The following is a 20,873-nucleotide window of genomic DNA, read 5'->3' as shown; positions in this document are numbered from 1 at the left end:
CACCTCCTTCCACCTATTGTATTCCCAGCACCCCTCCCCCAAATTCCCTCCCCCCTACTTTTTATCTCAGCACGCTTGGCACACCAGCCTCATTCCTAAAGAAGGACTTATGCCCGAAACGTCGATTCTCCTGCTCCTCGGATGCTGCCTGACCTGCTGCGTTTTTCCAGCACCACAGTTTTCAACTCTGGTCTCCAGCATCTGCAGTCCTCACTTTCTCCTGCATTAGTCAGGGGTAAATATAGGGGAATGGGTCTGGGTGGGTTACTCTTTGGAGGGTCGGTGTGGACTTGCTGGGCTGAAGGGCCTGTTTCCACACTGTAGGGATTCTATGATTAAGACATGCAAGATGTGCAAAGACACATGAACATTTTCAACATGTCTTTTCCAAAATTCTTTAAATTCCAGAACCTTCCCAATGGATTAGAAGTTACTAAATGCATCTCCACTACTGAAGAAAGAGTGCTAGAGAGGAAACAGGTCACTACAGGCCAGTAAGGCTGTCATCAGTCTTTGAGAAAATGTTGGAATTTATTATTAAGGATGTGGTTATAAGCAACTTAGGAAATCATAAATTATCAGGCAGAGTCAACATGGTTTTCTGAAAGAACAATCATGTGTTATTAATACATTAAAGATTTTGGAGGATATAACTAGCAAGATGCTTTCAGGGAAACCAGTAGCTTCTTTGCATTTTCAAAAATTACTTGGAAAGGTGGAAGGTGGCATAACAAAAGTCGTAGGACAATATAGAGTGTTCATGCAGAAGGCAGTTAAAAACAGAATGAATAGAGCATTGTAAAAAGGATACAAAACAGAAAGTGGGAATAAACAGACTTTTTTGCTTTGATTGTAGACAGCTCATAATCAGTTTTCATAAATATCAGTGCTGGGTGATCAGCTATTTATAATCTACAATAACGAAAAGAAAGTTTGTAATGTATCGGAGTTTGCTGACAGTTTCAAGCTGAAAGTGAAAAGGTTGTGAAAAGATGGTAATGGTTGAGAAAGGATATCTGGGACATAATCATATTCATGGGATGATACTGTACACACAAGATCAGGCTGTTGTTTAATTTGACCGTGGGGCAGCACTCCCAGTTTTGGCTTAAATCCTGAATTTGTTAAACACCTGGTTGATGTCACAACTTGTCTTACTAAATCTGAAGTTTCTATCTTACTAAACTTGCCAAATGAGTTAGATGCTGAGAAGACTCGATATGGAAACCAAAGTGGCTCATTGGCAGATTCAGTTTGCTATTTGCTCTAAACAGCCTCATGCTGCCTACAACCAACCTGCAGCCCAGAGCATGATCCATAGTGACAGCCACATGCACACCTCATCCATAGACATGAGCAGCTGATTGCTGCCAAATTCTCAGGATCATCATAGCACCTTTCTGGCACTACACTCTGGGTGTATTTGATGAGATGCACTGAGGGAAACTGCTATGCCTCGTGGCAAAAAAAACCTCAAAAAGCCTTAAAACTACACTGACCCGGGCAAATGAGTTTACAATAGAGGCTAGATTAGAGTGGTGCTGGAAAAGCACAGCAGGTCAGGCAGCATCCAATGATTCCTGATGAAGGGATTTTCCTGCTCATCGGATGCTGCCTGACCTGCTGTGCTTTTCCAGCACCACTCTAATCTAGACTCTGATTTCCAGCATCTGCAGTCCTCACTTTTGCCTCGTTGATTTTAACCCGACTGCGAATCCTCTTGCAAGGATGCCTACCTTGAAGAAGCTCTCCTCCTCTCTGTACAAGAATCTCAGTGAGTCTCTCTCTCTCTCTCTCACTGCACTCCCAGGTTATCTCCTCTGCCCTGAAGCTCTTCAACCATGTACTGAACATTCATGATGATGGGCTTTTGCCCGAAACATCGATTTTCCTGCTCCTCGGATGCTGCCTGACCTGCTGTGTTTTTCCAGCACCACTCTAAAATCCAGACTCCAATTTCCAGCATCTGCAGTCCTCACTTTTGCCTAAATGAGTTTACAACTCACACCCATCACTTCTGAAAATGTTGCGAAGTTGTTACATGTTGGTAAGGGTAGGTGATGGCCTAGTGGTATTATCACTAGACTATTAATACAGAAACCCAGCTCATGTTCTGAGGCCCCAGGTTTGTACTCCAGCCAAGGCAGATGGTAAAATTTGAATTTAATTTAAAAAAAATCTGGAATTAAGAATCTAATGCTGATCATGAAATCATTGCTGATTGTCAGAAAAACTCATCTGGTTCACTAATGTCCTTCAGGTAAGGAAATCTGCCATCCTTACCTGGTCTAGCCTACGTGTGTGACTCCAGCCCCACAGCAATGTAGTTGACTCTCAACTGCCCTCTGAAATGGCCTAGCAAACCATTCAGTTGTACCAATCGCTACAAAGTCTCAAAGAAATGAAACCAGGTGGATCACCTGGCATCAACCTGAGCACCGGAAAAGCCCACGGCAAAAACAGCCCTGTTTGCCCTGCAGGGTCCTCCTTACTAACATCAGGGGGGCTAGTGCTAAAATTGGGAGAGGTGTCCCATAGAATAATCCAGCAAAAACCTGACTTAGTCATACTCACAAAATTATACCTTACTGACAATGTCCCAGACACCACCATCACCATCTCTGGGTATGTCCTGTCCCATTGGCAGGACACACCCGGCAGAGGTGGCAGCACTGTGGTACACAGTCGAGAGGGAGTTGCTCTGGCAGTCCTCAACATTGACTCCAGACGCCACAAAATCTCATGGCTTCAGGTCAAACCTGGGCAAGGAATCCATGTACCATCCTCCCACAGCCGAAGAATCGGTACTCCTCCATGTTGAACAACATTTAGAGGAAGCACTGAGGATGGCAAGGTCACAAATCGCACCCTGGGTGGGGAATTTCAATGTCCACCATCAAGATTGGTTCAGCAGCAGTACAACAGATAAAGTTGGTCGGGTTCTAAAGGACATGGTTGCTAGACTGCGTCTGTGGCAGGTGGTGAGGAAATCAACAAGAGGGAAAAACATACTTAATGTAATCCTTATCAATCTGCCAATTGCAGATGCATCTGTCCATGAAAGTATTTGCAAAAGTGACCACCATACAGTCTTGTGGAGATGAAGTCCCACCTTCACATTGAGAATAACCTCCATCGTGTTGTGTGGCATCATCACCATGCTAAATGGGACAGACTTCAGACAGCAGCTTATCAGACTGGGCATCCATGAGGCACTGTGGGTCATCAACAGCAGCAGAATTGTACTTCATGGCCTGGCATATCCCCCACTCAATCATTTCCATTAACCCAGGGGGTCAATCCTGGTTTAATGGAGAGTTCAGGAGGACATGCCAGGAGCAGCTCCAGGCATACCTGAAGATGTCAACCAGATGATGCCACAAACAGGATTGCTTGTATGCCAAACAGCATAAGCAGCAAGTGATAGACAGAGCTAAGTGATCCCACAACCAATGGATTAGATCTAAGCTCTGCAGTCCTCCTATATCCAGTCATGAATGGTGCAGGATGGCTAAACAACACCCGGGTTCGATTCCAGCTTCAGGTGACTGTTGGTGTGGAGTTTGCACATTCTCCCCATGTCTGCATCGGTTTCCTCCCACAAGCCAAGTGCAGATAAGGTGGATTGGCTATGCTAAATTGCCCATAGTGTTGGGTGCATTAGTCAGGGGTTAAATATAGGGTGGGGGAATGGGTCTGAGTAGGTCAGTGTGGAATTGTTGAACCGAAGGGCCTGTTTCCATACTATAGGGAATCTGATCTAAAAACTCACTGGAGGAGGAGACTCCACAAATATTCCCATCCTCAATGATGAAAGAGTCCAGCACAGTGCAAAAGATAAGGCTGAAGCTTTAGCAGCTACCTTCAGCCAGAAATGCTGAGTGAATGATCCTCTAGTGGTCCCCAGCAATACCAGTCTTCAGCCAATTTGATTCACCCCATGTGATATCAAAAAACAGTCAGAGACACTGGATACTGCCAAGGTGACAGACCCTCACAACATTCTGGCAATAGTACTGAAGGCTTGTGCTCCAGAACTTGCCGCTCCCCTGGCCACGCTGTTCCAGTATAGTTAAAATACTGGCATATACCTGACAATGTGGAAAATTGCCCAAGTATGCCCTGTACATAAAAAGCAGGACAAATCCAACCCAGCCAATTACCGCCCAACAGTCTACTCTGATGGAAGTGTGTCATCCACAGTGTTATCAAGCAGCACCTGCTCAGCAATAACCTGAGCCCAATTTGGGTTCCGTCAGGGCCATTCAGCTCCTGACCTCATTACAGCCTTGGTTCAAACATGGACAAAAGAGCTGAATTCCAGAGGTGAGATGAAAGTGACATCCCTTGACATCAGATTAGATTAGATTACAGTATGGAAACAGGCCCTTCAGCCCAACAAGTCCACACCGATCCGCTGAAGCGCAACCCACCCATACCCATACATTTACCCTTAACCTAACACTACGGGCAATTTAGCATGGCCAATTCACCTAACCTGCACATCTTTGTGACAGTGGGAGGAAACCGGAGCACCCGGAGGAAACCCACACAGACACGGGGAGAACGTGCAAACTCCACACAGAGAGTCGCCTGAGGCGGGAATTGAACCCGGGTCTCTGGCGCTGTGAGGCAGCAGTGCTAACCACTGTGCCACCGTGCCGCCCACAAGGCTGCATTGGATTGAATGTGGCATTACAGAGCCCTAGCAAAACTGGAATTAGTGGGTATCAGGGGAAAACTCTTCGGTGGTAAGAGTCATACCTGACAAACAGGAAGATAGTCATGGTTGTTGGAGGTTAGTCATCTCAGCTCCAGGACATCTCTGCAAGAGTCTTTCAGGGTAGTGTCCTATAGGCCCAATCATCTTCAGCTGCTTCATCAATGACCTTCCCTCCATCATAAGGTCAAGAATGGGGATATTTGCTGATGATTGCACAATGTTCAACACCATTCGCGACTGAAGCAGTCCATGTTCAAATGCAACAAGATCTGGACATTGGCATTCAGTGGTGTTACCATCACTGAGTCTCTCACTATCAACATCCTGGGAGTTACCATTGACCAGAAACTCAACTGGATTCACCACATTAATACAATGGCTATAAGAGCAGGTCAGAAGCTAGGAATACTGCAGCGGGTAACTCACCTCTTGACTCCTGAAAGTCTGTCCACCATCTATAAGGCACAAGTCAGGAGTGTGATGGAATCCCCCCACTTGCCTGAATGAGTGCAGCCCCAACAACACTCAAGAAGTTTGCCACCATCCAGTGCAAAGCAGCCCACTTAATTGGCACCATATTTGCAAACAACCACTCTCTCCACCACTCAGTAGCAGCAGTGTGTATTATCTACAAAACATGCTGCAGAAATTCACTAAAAGTCCTCAGACAGCATCTTCCAAACCCACGACCACTTCCATTTAGAAGGACAAGGGCAGCAGATACATGGGAACTCTACCACTTCAAGTTCCCCTCCAAACTACTCCCTATCCTGACTTGGAAATATATCATTGTTCCTTCACTGATGATGGGTCAAAATCCTGGAATTCTTCCCTCACAGTATTATAGGTCAACCTACAGCATTTCCTGTTTCTATTTCAGATTTACAGCATCTGCAGTATTCAACTTCTTTTACTTCAAGGGAATATGGGATTAAGAAAGTCTTGTTTCAATTTCAGTAGACTTCGAGTACCCCTCACCAGGAATACTGTGCACAATTCTGGAATCTGTATATAAGGAAAAGTATACCTGTCTTAGTTGGGTTGCAATGTATATTCACTATGTCCGTTCCAGGGGTGAGAGGGATGCCCTGGGGTGAGTGGCTAAGTAAATTGGGCCTAGAATCTCGAGAGCTTAGAAGAGTTTAGAGCTTAGATCTTCTCTGGAGCTTAGAATGGTGATCTTATTGAAGTATGTATGGTCGAGAGAAAGCTTGCTAGAATGGATGCCGAGCCTCAGAAATGGATTTCCCAGAGAGGTAAGAAATTCTATCGATCGGAGAGCCAACTGCTTGTAGTGTCATCCATTGAGGTGGCCACTGCTATGGATTCAGGGAGGAGGAGGAAGTGCTTCAATGTTGAAGTGCTATCGAGGAGAAATTATTCAAGCCAGGCCTGGTGTTTCGTTGGGGAGTGGGGTGAGTGCTGCATTGTCATGTGGTGCAATGGTGGTCTCTCAATCTGAGGGCAACCACTTTGCCTCGTGAAATGCTGGGGGTAGGAGCTGGCTGTTCATCGGGAGACAGCCACACCGTCGAGATTCCCACCATAAGTAAATTCCCATGGCAAAAGGAAGACACCATTCTCCCCCTCCTGATACCTTCCCATCCAACAGCACATCTCCAGAGTTAAAATCCATTCCTGAATTTTCCCTAGTTGAAAATCTAGCACGAGATGGAGCATGGCATTGTCATTTCAGTCTGAAATGAGAAATGTCTCCACTGAGAGGTTTGTGAACATTTGAAATTTTCTACCACAGACCATTATTGATAGTCCAGTCATTGAGTATTTTCCAGTTGAGACCAATAGAGTTTTGGACTCTAAAGGAATTGGAGAGATTATGATCAATTGGGAAAGTGGAGTTGAGGTTGAGGATTAGACGAGGTCTGATGAAATGGCAGACCAGGCTTGAATATAATGCTCCTGTTGATATCCTGAAGGTGCTTATCACACTTCGGCAGTTTGTCTGTGAGTGTCATAAATTTTCAATGACAGATAACTGACAACAGGCTCTGCACTCTGAGAACATAACGTGTCCAATTAAGTGTAGCCCCATGTTTCATGGAAGACTAATCATCAGCTGAATGCAACAATAAATCAGTAAACTGACTTCACTACAGAAAAGAAAACTAAACTGTCTGGAGAGATGGAATGCCAGTGTGTTATTTAATGTCTTCAACCATCGGAAGATGGAAGAACAGCACTCCCACCAAATAGATCAAGATAATGTTTTCTCTTCCTAAATCAATGTCAATGAATCCCAGTGAAGATCTGGCTTTTGATTACAAATTTGAATCAAGAATCTGGGCAATTCCACATCCAAATAGGAGGTTTTACCAAAAGCCTCTGTTGGGCAGGAGTCTGACATAATGTTAATAAATTCAGGCAGGACTCTGACTGACAGCTAACAGCTTCCAATGGTGGGAGATGGCATTAGCATCTGTCTTTTCATTATCCACAGCATGGAAGAAGGTGCACCTGAAGGGAAGGATTTTCCACATGATACTAACTGGTTAACAAGGGGTCCACCAGGATTTCCAGGCCAAGATTATGAGTTGGCAAACCTTGGAAATGCTGTGATGACATGTTCCTACTGGCACTTCTGTATATTTCATTATCTGGGGACTACATACCTGACTGAGAGAGAACCAGCAGATCTTCCTCTCGAGTCAGTTCTCCAGTACAGGTTGTTCTGCTATCACATGCTTTTCATTAATGTGAATTCGCTACTATGCAATTGATAAATTGGGAACAATGCTTCTAAAGTGTGTATTGGTTATAATGTGATTCTGGCTTCATTAGTTTAAATGGTGGTACTATTACACCATTTTCTTATAACATGGGATTGCACGAGTACAGAACGACCGCCTTACAGCAGAACTGACTGTACCATATGCTCTGTCCCCAGAAGCGGCACTCAGGATGTGTTAGGGCTATAACTAATGATCTGAATCTGCTCTGACCCCAGTACTCCAGAAAAGGCAGCAGAGAATTTTCTGGCTCAGGATCCTTTCACGTGCCAAACAGGAAATGTTACACTTTGGATAGAGTTTCACGCATAAACCTACGGATGGAAGATTAAGAATTTTGTACATTGGGAGCAAATACAGACATTTTGGCTCACTGTAATTCTGCATATTGGGAGTTTGCATAGAGCTATGGAATGCTATTAGTTCTATACAATGGACTGAGTGGGAATTACCCCAGTTGGCTGAAATTCTGCAGAACAGAAAACAATTTTGTATTTGGAAATGTGTACAATAGCAATGGAACGGAAATTGTTTAGCTGATCAGAGCTGTAGCGAGGTCCAGAACATGTCAAACACTATATAAATGAACATATCATCTCACTGGAATAGTAATCTAAAAGATGGATTATCTGGAGTTGAAGGCTCAAAAATGTGGTGATTTTATATTCAATAAACTACATAAATCTGAAACAAAAGCAAAGTGGCATCAACAATAGCACCAAGACCACCAGATTGAAAAATTCATCTGGTTCACTAACGTCGTTTAGGACAGGAAATTGGCCATCTTCACCTGATTTTCCCTATACGTGACTCCAGACCCACAGCTAACTAACTGATTCTTAACAGGTTCCTTGAAATTGCTGATTGACTCCCAGAATTGCACTTTCTCCTTTGTCAGCACGCTTCTTGACTTCTTCTTGAGTAAAAATATTCTGTTATTAAATGCTGGCTTTCCAGTAACACCCACATCCAACACATGCTTACTCCGCTGTGCACGATACAGAATGCATCGAGAATTAATTTTGAAAATGACAGTTGAAGTCAAAGGGGCTTCCAATCCGTAAAAGTTTAATCATTGAAATCACTCCCTGTTCTAAAAAACCTTTAGTGAAATGGCATTTCAAACCCCGTAGTAAAACTTTGAGAGTAGGAATTGCCATTTTTATTAAAAACGGAGTAGGAGGCATTTAATCACAATAAAAGTTTAACTGGCCCGTAAGAAGATTTCAGAAAGTTCCTCTCTGTAATAATGACCTTGATGAAATTGGAACAGCACAGGGCTTTCGAGAGGAAAATAAATCTCTTGGGGAAGATTAAAAACATAGAGGAGTAACTGCAAATGGAGGTTTAATCCTACATTTGGTGATGATTGAGAGCTCTGCACTCTTTGCCACTACAATATTTTACCATCCATCACATAAGTAATTCAGGTTTCTTGGAAGAGAAAGCACTTTTCTCCTGTTTCAACATAGCTAATGCGAATGAGTAATATGAAATAAGCTGGCAATATCTATCCATCACTTAAATTATCCTCTGGCAGAACAGTTCTGCAACCTCCTTGAAGAATCACAATTTTTATCTGGGCAAGAAAACTGAAATATGTAATTAAGCATTTTGTACTGGCACCACTACAGTAGGATAATGATGCTCCTACACTGCAAAACACAACAGTCATCTTTGAGTGAATATGAAACCTTGGTCAATTTGAAAAGACAGAGTTACTCAAAATATACTTCACAATCTCAAAGCAAAATTACATTCAGAAAGCGCTAATAAAAAGTAACAGAAATCCTTTAGATCATGCAGCTTGTTTTCCATTTTCCATTTCTTTCAAATCTTGTGACATACGCTAAATCCTCACTTAAAATTGTGGTTGGGTTCCTAAAAATCCCAACTTTAAGGCAGACAACCTTAACTGATGCAATGGCAAAGTACTGCAGATGCTGGAGAGCTGAAAGAAAAACACAAAGTGCCAGAGAATCACAGCAACCTTCTTCAGGTTCCACTAAGTTCCCTTGAACAACCTTTTTGGACTTAAAACATTAACTCAGTTTCTTTTTCCACAGATGCTGCAGCTGAACTTCTTTGGCACTCTCTGACTTTAAGTGAAGCATGGTTTCCCATAGGAAGCAATGTTAAAGTTTTCCTGTCCAGAAAAAACATATGCACATGCTAAATAGGAGCAGATGTAGACCATCTGGCCCTTTGACCATGCTTTGCTACTCAATACAAATATGGCTGAGCAGCATGGGTTTTGAATTCCACATTTCCATCAATGCACAATAAACCTCAATTCCTCAGTTTAAGAAGAATCCGTCCATCTGACTGGGCGACCAATTGTAGAACAGCTACATTCTGTCCACAAAAATGACCCTGAGCTTCCAGTTACCTGCCACTTCAGCACACCATTGTGTTCCCTGGCCAACATCTCTGCCTCAGGCTTGCTGCAGTGCTCCAGCGAAACTCAACACAAGATGGAAGAACAGCACTCCATTTTCTGCTTGGGAACCCTCCAACCTTCTGGATTCAATATCAAGTTCAATAACTTTAGGGCCTGACCACAATTGCCCATGTCCTTACCACAACCCCTTCATGTCCAGCCTTACCATCGTATGGGCTGCTACAACAAACAGCCCATTGTCAGCAACTAATGATCCCCAGCTATTCAGGCTGAACTTTACCAATTTCTTTGTCTGCCCAACTGTGTTTTTCTCTCTCTGGGCTCCATCTTGACCTATTGTTTACTCTTTTTCCCCTCTGCCCACTTCTTCTCTAGCACTTCTTCCCCAACCCGTGGGGTGGCAGGCTGGCTCAGTGGTTAGCACTGCTGTCTCACAGCACAAGGGTCCCAGGTTCGATTCCAGCCTCAGGTGTGTGTGGAGTTTGCACCCCATGTCTGCGTGGGCTTCCTTCAGGTGCTCTGGTTTCCTTCCACAGTCCAAAGATGTGCAGGTCAGGTGAATTGGCCATGCTAAATTGCCCATAGTGTTAGGTGCATTAGTCAGAGGGAAATGGGACTGGGTGGGTGACTCTTCGGAGGGTCGGTGTGGATTTGTTGGGCCGAAGGGCCTGTTCCCACACTGTAGGGAATCTAATCTAACAGCTTCCTAGCTACAATCAGTTCTGAAGAAGGGTCACTGTACCCAAAACATTAACTCTGCTTTCTCTCCGGAGATGCTGCCAGGTCTGCTGAAGCTTTCCAGCAATTTCTGATTTTGTCTCCAATTTATATCCTTCCTTAAATAAGGAGACCGAAACTCTACGTAGGATTCAAGGTGTGGTAACTAATACACAAGTTGAAATACTATACTGCGCATATCTGGCTGAAATAACTTGCAAAATAAATCACAGAATATAGCGTAAATATTGTACAGTTACATGAACCTTCTTCCCTAAGGTACTTTTCACCCAAACAAGCAGAGACAAGAATAGCAATTTCACTGAACTTGGGTAGAATAATAGACATCCTTTAATCCTCAATGGTTTCTGTACCTCACTTACAGTAAGCACTCCTGAAACTCCAAAATGGAAGTCAACTTGTGTCAATAATTGGGCCTTGTTTTCAAAGAGATGAAGAGTGTAGGTTTATTGCTTGCAAAAATGAAAAACCCGAGCTTTGTATCCTGTACAAGTCTTTACTTCTCAGAACTCTGGCATGGAATTCTGTTTTTAAAGATTGAAATTGCCTCGAGTACCACCTCCTTTCCTCACAATGGTGGTCATGATGAATAACTCTGACATGGATTGAGCATCAGTATTGCAGAGTGCCACTTTAAGGATTTGGATAAGGGACGACACATGACACCACACTACAGACATATCACATGATGGCACATGTATAATACATGTTGTGAGGATGGTTGGTAATGAAGCACAACACAGATGACTCAAAAACAACATTTAAATGAAGAAGGCAACTTTATTGGAAGAGACAGGGCCTGTAAACAAAACATTAAAATCAAAACATGTGCACTTTTCAGTGAGTTTTATGAAGGGTTTCGCTCCGTGAGGTTTTTACGCACCATTAGCCAGTTTTGTTTCTTTAACTCAGTTCCCCATTTCCAAGGCACCCTCGTTGTTTACAGCACGATGGAAGGAATCAGCAGGTGGTGGGCGGCACGGTGGCACAGTGGTTAGCATTGCTGCCTCACAGCACCAGAGACCCGGGTTCAATTCCCGACTCAGGCGACTGACTGTGTGGAGTTTGCACATTCTCCCTGTGTCTGCGTGGGTTTCCTCCGGGTGCTCCGGTTTCCTCCCACAGTCCAAAGATGTGCAGGTCAGGTGAATTGGCCATGCTAAATTGCCCGTAGTGTTAGGTAAAGGGGTAAATGTACGGGAATGGGTGGGTTACGCTTCGGTGGGTCGGTGTGGGCTTGTTGGGCCGAAGGGCCTGTTTCCACACTGTAAGTAATCTAATCTAATCTAATCTAATCTAAGCAGTGATTCTCCAGTTCAGCCTCTTACAAATGGTCAACATCCAAATGTAGACATTCCCTCCCTGTCATCCCCACCGGGGTTGGAATCAGCTAAGGTCCCCATCTAACCCATTGACCTAAACCTCCATCTTCCCACTTTAGCATCCCTCTAGCCCCAAGGATGTCAAGTGAACACACCATTGTCCCCCAGCCATTGAAGCTAGGGTACTGGTTTCAGTCAGTGACCCTCCTCCTGCATTACCCACTTTTCTTTGATCCTCAATATGTCTCCCCCCCCGGGAACATATTGAGTTGCTCCTACACTGGAGCAATTCTCTGCATTCAGCATTCTGCCTCCAATCCCCACAATTAATTTCCTAGCTACACTCCTGCACCAGTAGACCTTGATAACCTCCCCTTGATTTGACCTTTAGTGGATGGACTGCCACCACTGAATGTGGCCCTCCCCCATGAGTGACTTTGCCAGACAAATCTGAATGAGGAGTGACCAGACTCCTGTTACAGAGTGATATCTGTACGGGTCCCGACTGCGTTCCTGCAACTCCCCACACTGGTTGCTCTGGACCCGCAGGGTTGATGGGACCTATTATTGGGACTGCAGAGGTACAGATCCCCTGACCATGACCAAGTTCTTGAACTATTATCGGAGGATGCCACTGACTTACTGAGCTGGGACTCCCTGACTGAAGGGAATCTCCCTGGATTTGACCAGGAGTTAATCCTCTTTGACTTAAAGCTTAGCCGTTTGCTTGGAGTACATGCAGTTGTCTATGTGCTACTCACAACGATGTAGCACGGTGTCACACACCAAGGACCCTGAATAGGCAGTGCTGCACTGTTGCAGGTGCCATATTTCACCGTAAATCAAAGCCTGTGTTCAGATGGACATTAAAAAGTCTATTCCGCTAACTGAAGAAAAGCAGAGTCATTCTCAGGGTGACCTAGTCAACATTTAGCCCTTGAACAACATTAGCAAAATAGGCTAATTTGTCATTGACCTCTTGTTATTAGTTAGATGTGCACATTGTATGCAGTGTTGTGCCCTAAGGTCTCTTGCCCAAAACGTTGATTCTCCTGCTCCTTGGATGCTGCCTGACCTGCTGTGCTTTTCCAGCACCACACTCTTGACCCTGCTCTCCAGAATCTGCAGTCCTCACTTTCTCCACATTGTCTGCAGTGTCTGCCAACATAACCATACCTAATTAAATGGGGCTGAAGCATTTTGGGATATCCTGAGCCCATGAAAGGTGTATATTAATAGAATGTCTTTCTTGTCAAAAACAGAAATAATGTTAAAACATTTATGTCTCTCTGGTTGCAGACTGTACAATGAATACCAGTGACGTTAGGTTGAATCACATTAACTTTGCCAAACTACGGTCCATGTGTTGATGATTTGAACCAACACATTCAAGCCTAAGGTTCACGGAAAAGCTGATGCCTTTTGCTACATACTTTCCCGTGGCTTGCCACTTCAACACACAATCCTGCTCCCATGCCCACATGTCTGTCCTTGGCCTGCTGCAATGTTCCAGTGAAGCTCAACGCAAACTGGAGGAACAGCATCTCATTTTCCGACTCGGCACGTTACAGCCTGCCGGTCTCAACATTGAATTCAACAACTTCACATGATTATCCCATCTCAACCCCTCTGTTTTCATTCTGCTCCGTAATTTTATTTCATTTATTTTATTTACCGTTTTTAATAAATTTTTTTCACTGTTCTGTACCTCATATTTCTTGATTGTCTCTCTTTCTCTCGCTCCCCTCTCCCTTATCACCTTTTTCCTCTCCTCTTCCCCCTTTGCTACCCTTCTCCCAGCTTTGACAAAGGGTCAATTAGACTCGAAATGTCAGCTCTTTTCTCTCCTTACAGATGCTGCCAGACCTGCTGAGATTTTCCAGCATTTTCTCTTTTGACTACAGAAACCAAATTCAATGGGATCACATGACTGAGAAATGTGCAGATTTTTATTGTAAAATTGTTTATAAAATTTACTTTTGGATAATGGAAATTTCAGATATTGATTGGAAAGAAAATTTTCAGGATCACCTCGAATGGTTTGAGAGTCAATATTTTGTTGAAGCCCAAAGGAATCAGTAACTGATAATTCAATTATCTGAGTGCCTCACACTGATATTGCAGAGAAATATAATAGTAGGTGCAAGCTTTTCATATTTAAAATATTTCCTATGGCAATTCTATTGGAGTTTTTAACAACCTACTCAAAAACATATGACAATACATGGATCAAGACAACCTGATCACAAGACATTCATACAGCCTCCATCCACCACCACCATCACCAACTGGTGCCTCCCCTTCGATAAGATCATCCATGACCTGATTACAGCCTTAACTCCACAACTCTTGACTTCTGTGTCAATCATAAATCTGTATAATTCAACCTTGGATATATTCAATGATCCAGCCTTACACTGCTGTTTGTAGAAGAGAATACTAAACACTATTAGTCCTTTGATAGCTGTTCTGAGGAAGACCCGGAACGTTAACTCTGCTTTCTCTCCACAGATGCTGCCGGACCTGCTGAACTTTTCCAGCAATTTCTGTTTTTGTCTTTGATGGGAGGACCTGGTTGTCATCTCCATCTTCAATTGGAGAATCTTTATCTTTCGACTGTGCCTCCACCCCAAGTTCTAGATATCCCAAGGGAGGAAACATCCTCTCAGCATCTACCCTGCCAAGCACTCTCAGAATCCTATATGTTTGAATTGTCTGCCTCTCCTACTAAATATCAATGAGTATAGGCCTTATTTGCTCAACTTTCCCTTATAAGATAACTCTTTTGTCCAGGAATTAGCTACATGAATCTTCTTGGAACTGTTCCCAAAGCAAGTATAATCTTCCTTAAGGAAACCAAACTGTACATTGCCCTTCACTTGCAGACTCAACAATGCATTTTACTCCTGCAGCAAGACTTCCCTATACTCCATTGCCCATGCTCCAAAGGCCAACATTTCACTTACCTTTCTAATTGCTTGCTGTGCCTCAATGATAATCTTTTGTGACTGGTGTACCAGGATATACAGATCTCTCTGCATTGCAGCATTCTGTAGTGTCCCCCCATTTCCGTTCTTCATGCCAAAATAAACAATCTTATACTTTCCCACATTGTACTCTGCCACAATTTTGCTCATTCACTTAACCTATCAATATCCCTTTTCAGATTTTTATACATCACTCGCTATATGAGAGCTCTAGTACACTGGAGCAACATTGCAGCAATGTCACAGAGCTGCTCCTTAACTGGGCATGAGTAGCATAATGTGGGCCGAGTTAAGGAGATGAGACAAACACGTGGATAGCATAGCTGAAACCTGAATATACATTAAATGGAACAGTGTTCCAATAATGTAACCTAACATTATAGCCTGGTCTGAATACCATGCATTGTGGTATTTAGTTTCAATATGTAATAAACAGGGTTATGAAGAAATACAAGCCGGAAAACAGTCCTTGATTCTGCTATCTCATTGACCAGATTCTGGATCAATGGTGCTGGAAGAGCACAGCAATTCAGGCAGCATCGAGGAGCTTCAGCAAAGTCGACGTTTTGGGCAAAAGCCCTTCATCAGGAATCAGTCAGTCTTGAACCCACCCATCACTTTAGGAATAAAACTATACAAAAAAAAATCCACAACACTTGCTGGTCGACTTAAATTATCTGCAAATGTGACTACAATACAGTTATTTCATCTCATTGAGATGGTTACTGAACATTTTAGAAAGACACACATGCCCTTAGCATTTGACTAGCAAATCCTTACCTCAAGTAATGAAATGTGAGAAGACACTTCATTCACTTCTTAAAACATTCTTTAAAATGTTGCTGATAGAAGAATGGAATGCTGCAAAGGTAGAGCTTGGGTTTTCAGATAAATTGATGAATTTTAATTCAATGCTGAAGCTTGGAAGTTAAAAGAGATAGATTGAGAGATGAGGTTTTTTTTATTTTGAATGTAACGACTTGTCACGATTTGGAATTCACTGAGTGAAAAGATAGTGGAAGTAAATTCAATAGGAATTTCAAGAAGAATTTGGATTAATACTTAAGGAATGTTAATTGCAGCGCTAAGGAGGAAGAACAGAGGAATGAATTTAACCGGATAAAAAAGGATAAAATGTTGGAGAAAGTCAGCTGCATATGTGGAAAGAGACAAAATTACTCTGCTGAGTTTCTCCAGCATTTTTGTTTTGTTCCAATTTTTCAGCATCTACATTATTTTGCTTTTATCCAAGATCCAACCTCAAATGGATAGAGGCTTAAAAAAGGCACAGTGGCCACAAGGTATCCATCTGCACTGTTAAGATTCTATAATTAAATGGGTTGATTGTCCAACTCTGACACATTTCCTAATATCATTGTCAGCGATGCTCCCGAATTAGTTACATTTATCCTAATTCACTGAATAACCTGTTAGTAGTTTCAAAACTAAAACAGGCAACATAAATAAGTTTTGCACTCAATATTTGACACAGAAATAACTAGATAATGGGGTAAGATCTCACATTTGAGCTCTGTGAGACTTACACAAATGTGTGGTAGGCTGACTTTTCTCATTCCGCCTTGCTTGGACTCAAACTAAAAGGTGAACATTTATCAAGATTAATGTGACAATGACCCTCAATAAGCCTTCCCGTTTACAAGTCAGCTGGGAGATCTGTCTCCTTCCTACTGCTATAGCACAGAGGTTGATAATCAGATACATGTTGGCACTCAGACTGCTGACTGAGCAGAATGAACAAGCTGATGGGTTTGAATTTTGCATTCAAAACAGCACCAGTATAAAAATCCTCTCCTTCAATAAAATCCATTCCTGCTCAGCAGAGGAGTCATGATTTCATTTGACTGAATGTTTGGCTGCTGGAGTAGAATATATGAATATTTCCTCCAGACTCCTATCCACGGTTAATTGCAAAATGTCACACGGGCACTTGTTGATGAACTCTTTAATCGCAGAGTTATGCTCAGAGAGACAAAGAATCATTTTCTGAGGAATAATTTGCAATGTTATTTAACACTAATTAAAAAGACATAAAAGGCAATGTGTCACCATTTCGGGCAGAGCAGTGTAATTCTCTGTGGTGTCTGGGCTAATTGTGTATCAATCACCATCCACCAATGGCCCCCATTAAATCAGTGGCTATACTTCCAAAATGTTTTATTAGTTAAAGACATCTAGTGGTCATGAAAAGTTCTCTACAAATGCATGCCTTCCTTTCCCAATCAACACTGTTTTACAGATTAGACAAAAGATTGGGCCTCCATTCCTGATGAAGGGCTTTTGCCCGAAACGTCGATTTTCCTGCTCTTCGGATGCTGCCTGACCTGCTGTGCTTTTCCAGCACTACCCTAATCCATACCGCTATACAGATTATCTGGTCATTCCAACAGTGTTATCTGTGGGATCCTACAGTTGTCACACTAAATCAATTGTTTGCCAATGTTTGCTACATTTCAAAAGTGAGTACACTTCTAAAACTCATCATTGGCTGTAAAGTCCTTTGGGATATCTTGAGGTCATGGAAAGGGCTATACAAATGCAAGTTCTTTCTTTTCATTCATTAGGTGTATGGCTGTAAAATGTCAATGGGATGTCCCTCTGGAACTCAGTGGCTGCTACAAATGTTACCATGCCCTCTGAGGGTTACTAGGAGAAAGTGAGGACTGCAGATGCTGGAGACCATAGTTGAAAAGTGTGGTGCTGGAAAAGCGCAGCAGGCCAGGCAGCAACCGAGGAGCAGGAGAATCGATGCTTCGGGCATAAGCCCTTCTTCAGGAATCTCTGAGGATTACTTCAATTCCAGGGCTACTGGGTGAGAAAGAAACTGTGCCAACATTCAAAATAAGGGTGAATAATGCAAAAAGTGAAAATAGTGTGGAAGAATGTGATCAGAACTATTCGCTCGTGTGTGAGGTAAAAGCCAATGGACTGGTTGACCGATCTGTTGCTATGTTTTATGCTGGTTTGTATATTTATGGATTCTTCTTGCAATCCATTTTTTATGTCTTGGCACCATAATCAAAGCAGGTTGTAGCTTTTACTATACTCACTTCCTTCTAATGGAGCTTAGTTGGGCCCTTCCCTCCCCCCGCCCAATGCCCTGTCAGATTTTCCCCTTTTTGTGTAACATCACCGCCCCCCACCCCCATCACTCCATCCTCTCCTCCACCCCCCCAGCCTTCAGCGTGTGTAACATTCTGTTCTGAAGCTGGGTCACTGGACATGAAATATTAACTCTGCTTTTCTCCACGGATGATGCCAGATCTGCTGGGTTTTTCCAATAATTTCTCATTTTGTTTCTGATTTCCAGCATCTGCAGTCCTTTGGGTTTTTTGCAACGATTAGTGTTCCCCTCACCAGTTATAATCACATGAATACCCACTCCATGGAAAATGTTCATCCTGCTGTAAAGAATCCCTTACAGTGTGGAAGCAGAGCATTTAGCCCACCAAGTCCACACCATCTCTCTGAAGAGCATCTCAACTCGACCCATCCTCCACACTATCCCTGTAACCTTGCATTTCCAATGGCTAATCCATACAGCCTGCACAGTATGGGTAATTTAGCATGGCCAATCCACATAACCTGCACACCTTTGGGTTGTGGGAGGAAACCAGAGCACCTAGAGAAAACCCACACAAACAATTGCCCAAGGGTGGAATTGAACCTGGGTCCCTGGCGCTGTGAGGCAGTAGTGCTAACCACGATGCTACCATGCCCTCCCACAAGACTGCCTTCCTCACTAACACCAGCTCCTTTGCTAAATGTAAGCTGCCCTTTTTAACCTGCCACTCGCAGATACTGGGCACCAACATATGAGAGCTCAGTATTCCTTTTCATAACTTCCCATCAGTGAAGAGGATAGATGAAAGGTTTGCTGCAGGGATTTATTTTTTTTAATTTATTAGCCCAAAGGGTAGTTTGGAGTCCACCACATTGCTGTAGGTCTGGAGTCACATGTCGAATAGACTAGATAAGGTCAGCAGTTTCTTTCCCTAGAAAAGCTGATAGGTTTTTCACCAAATGATCAACATTTGCCATCATTACACTCTTCCTTCCAGGTTTTTGCTGAATTCAAATTCCACCATCTGTCAAGGCATGTTTTGAACCCAGGTCCCAGAACATTTCCTGGATCTCTGGATTAATAGTCAAGCAACAATACCTCCAGGCCATCACCCATCCTGCAGGATTGCAGGTTAATTTTTCAGGCTCTTCAATAAGTGGAAGAGGTATTTTATTTACAGATGTCATTAATACCCCCCTCCCTCCACCCATCAGGTTCAAACAGGCTGCCTCTGCAGAAAGGAGCAGGAAGAATGACACTGGCTGTTTAGTAATGGAATGCTTAAACCATAAATTCCCGTTGACTTGGTTAAACTTGAAGGATATTACATTAAAGACACTTCCGTTACAGATGCATTTGTTGACTCCTATTACATTTACAGCGCAGTTCTGCAGTGACTGTTGACAAATAGGAGCTACTATGAATGATTGATCAGTAACTATTTCAGCTATTGCAATTTGATTCTGATTAGTCAGTTAATCCTTTAATGGTTGGATGATATCCGAGACCCTTCAATGAGACTTTAACAGGTCTTCCCTGGTAAGCAGAATTTTGTTTTACGCAAATGCCATTACTGCTTATGCTGGGAAGTCTTGTGGTGTGATTACAAGGGTTCCAGCAGCCATCTGGCAGGTTGCTGGAAGCAAGTAATATTTATTTAATGTGTAGAACCAGTTCCAATTGGACTCTCACAAAGCTTTGGATCAACATGCTATAACTGCAAAACAGTGTAACAAGTTTGCTCAAATCGATTGCTTCTATTTATACCACCTTGAATATTTGAACAGCATACATAATCCACCTCAAAGGGTTATTAAGAACAGATGACAGATTTCTGACCTGAAACTTTAAAAGGCGACTTGTGTCTGGCATCCAGAATAATATCGTTTAAGATTAAAATGCTCCAGGATAAAATTACATCTTCACCATCTGGGATGAGTATCCGGTATTGATCATTCCAATTAACATCAGACAGGTTATAGAAAAGACTTCACTTCGGTACAAAAACAGAAATTGCTGGAAAAACTCAGCAGGTCTGGCAGCATCTGCACAGGGAAAGCAGAGTTAACATTTTGGATTGAATGAAGATAGTTATAGAGATATACTAGATGTAGGTTTGCTTGCTGAGGTGGAAGGTTTATTTCCAGACATTTCGTCACACTACTAGGTAACATTTTCAGTGGGCCTCCGGGTGAAGAACTGTTGATGATTCCTGCGTTCTATTTATATGTCTGGGTTTCTTCGGGTTGGTGATGTCAGTAACTGTGGTGATGCAATTTCCTGTGGTGATGTCATTTCCTGTTATTTTTCTCAGGAGGTCGTAGATGGTGTCTAACTCGATGTGTTTGTTGATAGAGTTCCGGCTGGAATGCCACGCTTCTAGGAATTTTCGTGCGTGTCTCTGGCTTGCCCTAGGATGGATGTGTTGTCCCAGTCAAACTGGTGTCCTTCCTTATCTGTATGTAAGGATACTAGTGAGAGAGGTTTTGTGGTTAGTTGGTGTTCATGTATCCTGGTGGATAGTTTTCTGTCTGTTTGACAAGGTAGTGTTTGATTCAGTTCTTGCACGGTATTTTATAAATGACATTAGTTTTGCTTGTATGTATCCTGGTGGATAGTTTTCTGTCTGTTTGACAATGTAGTGTTTGATTTAGTTCTTGCACAGCATTAGTTTTGCTTGTTGTCTGTATAGGGTCTTTCAAGTTCATTAGCTGCTGTTTTAGTGTGTTGGTGGGTTTGTGGGCTACCATGATGCCAAGGGGTCTGAGTAGTCTGGCAGTCATTTCTGAAATGTCTTTGATGTAGGGGAGAGTGGCTAGGGTTTCTGGATCTGTTTTGTCTGCTTGTTGGGGTTTTGTTGCTGAGAAATCTGT

General features: G+C 42.9%; 1 protein-coding gene across 2 annotated transcripts in view; it reads right to left on the bottom strand.

Annotated features, from left to right (window-relative positions):
• The window catches only part of pld5 (phospholipase D family, member 5), an 89,226-nt gene that overhangs the window by 1,937 nt on the left and 66,416 nt on the right, over nucleotides 1–20,873 (bottom strand). Inside the window, exon 10 of one of the 2 annotated variants that reach the window (XM_043695481.1) lies at nucleotides 649–912. The exons of the other annotated variant lie outside the window; for it this stretch is intronic. Coding sequence (XP_043551416.1) covers nucleotides 902–912 — 11 coding nt within the window. The 3' untranslated portion in view covers nucleotides 649–901. Of the gene's footprint in view, nucleotides 1–648; nucleotides 913–20,873 lie in introns of those variants that run through there. 2 annotated transcript variants of the gene reach the window in all.

This window comes from Chiloscyllium plagiosum, chromosome 9 (genome assembly GCF_004010195.1).
Source record: "Chiloscyllium plagiosum isolate BGI_BamShark_2017 chromosome 9, ASM401019v2, whole genome shotgun sequence".
NCBI classification, from domain to species: domain Eukaryota; kingdom Metazoa; phylum Chordata; class Chondrichthyes; order Orectolobiformes; family Hemiscylliidae; genus Chiloscyllium; species Chiloscyllium plagiosum.
The sequence above is the reverse complement of the archived record's forward strand: the minus strand, read 5'-3'. Positions and strand labels throughout refer to the sequence as shown.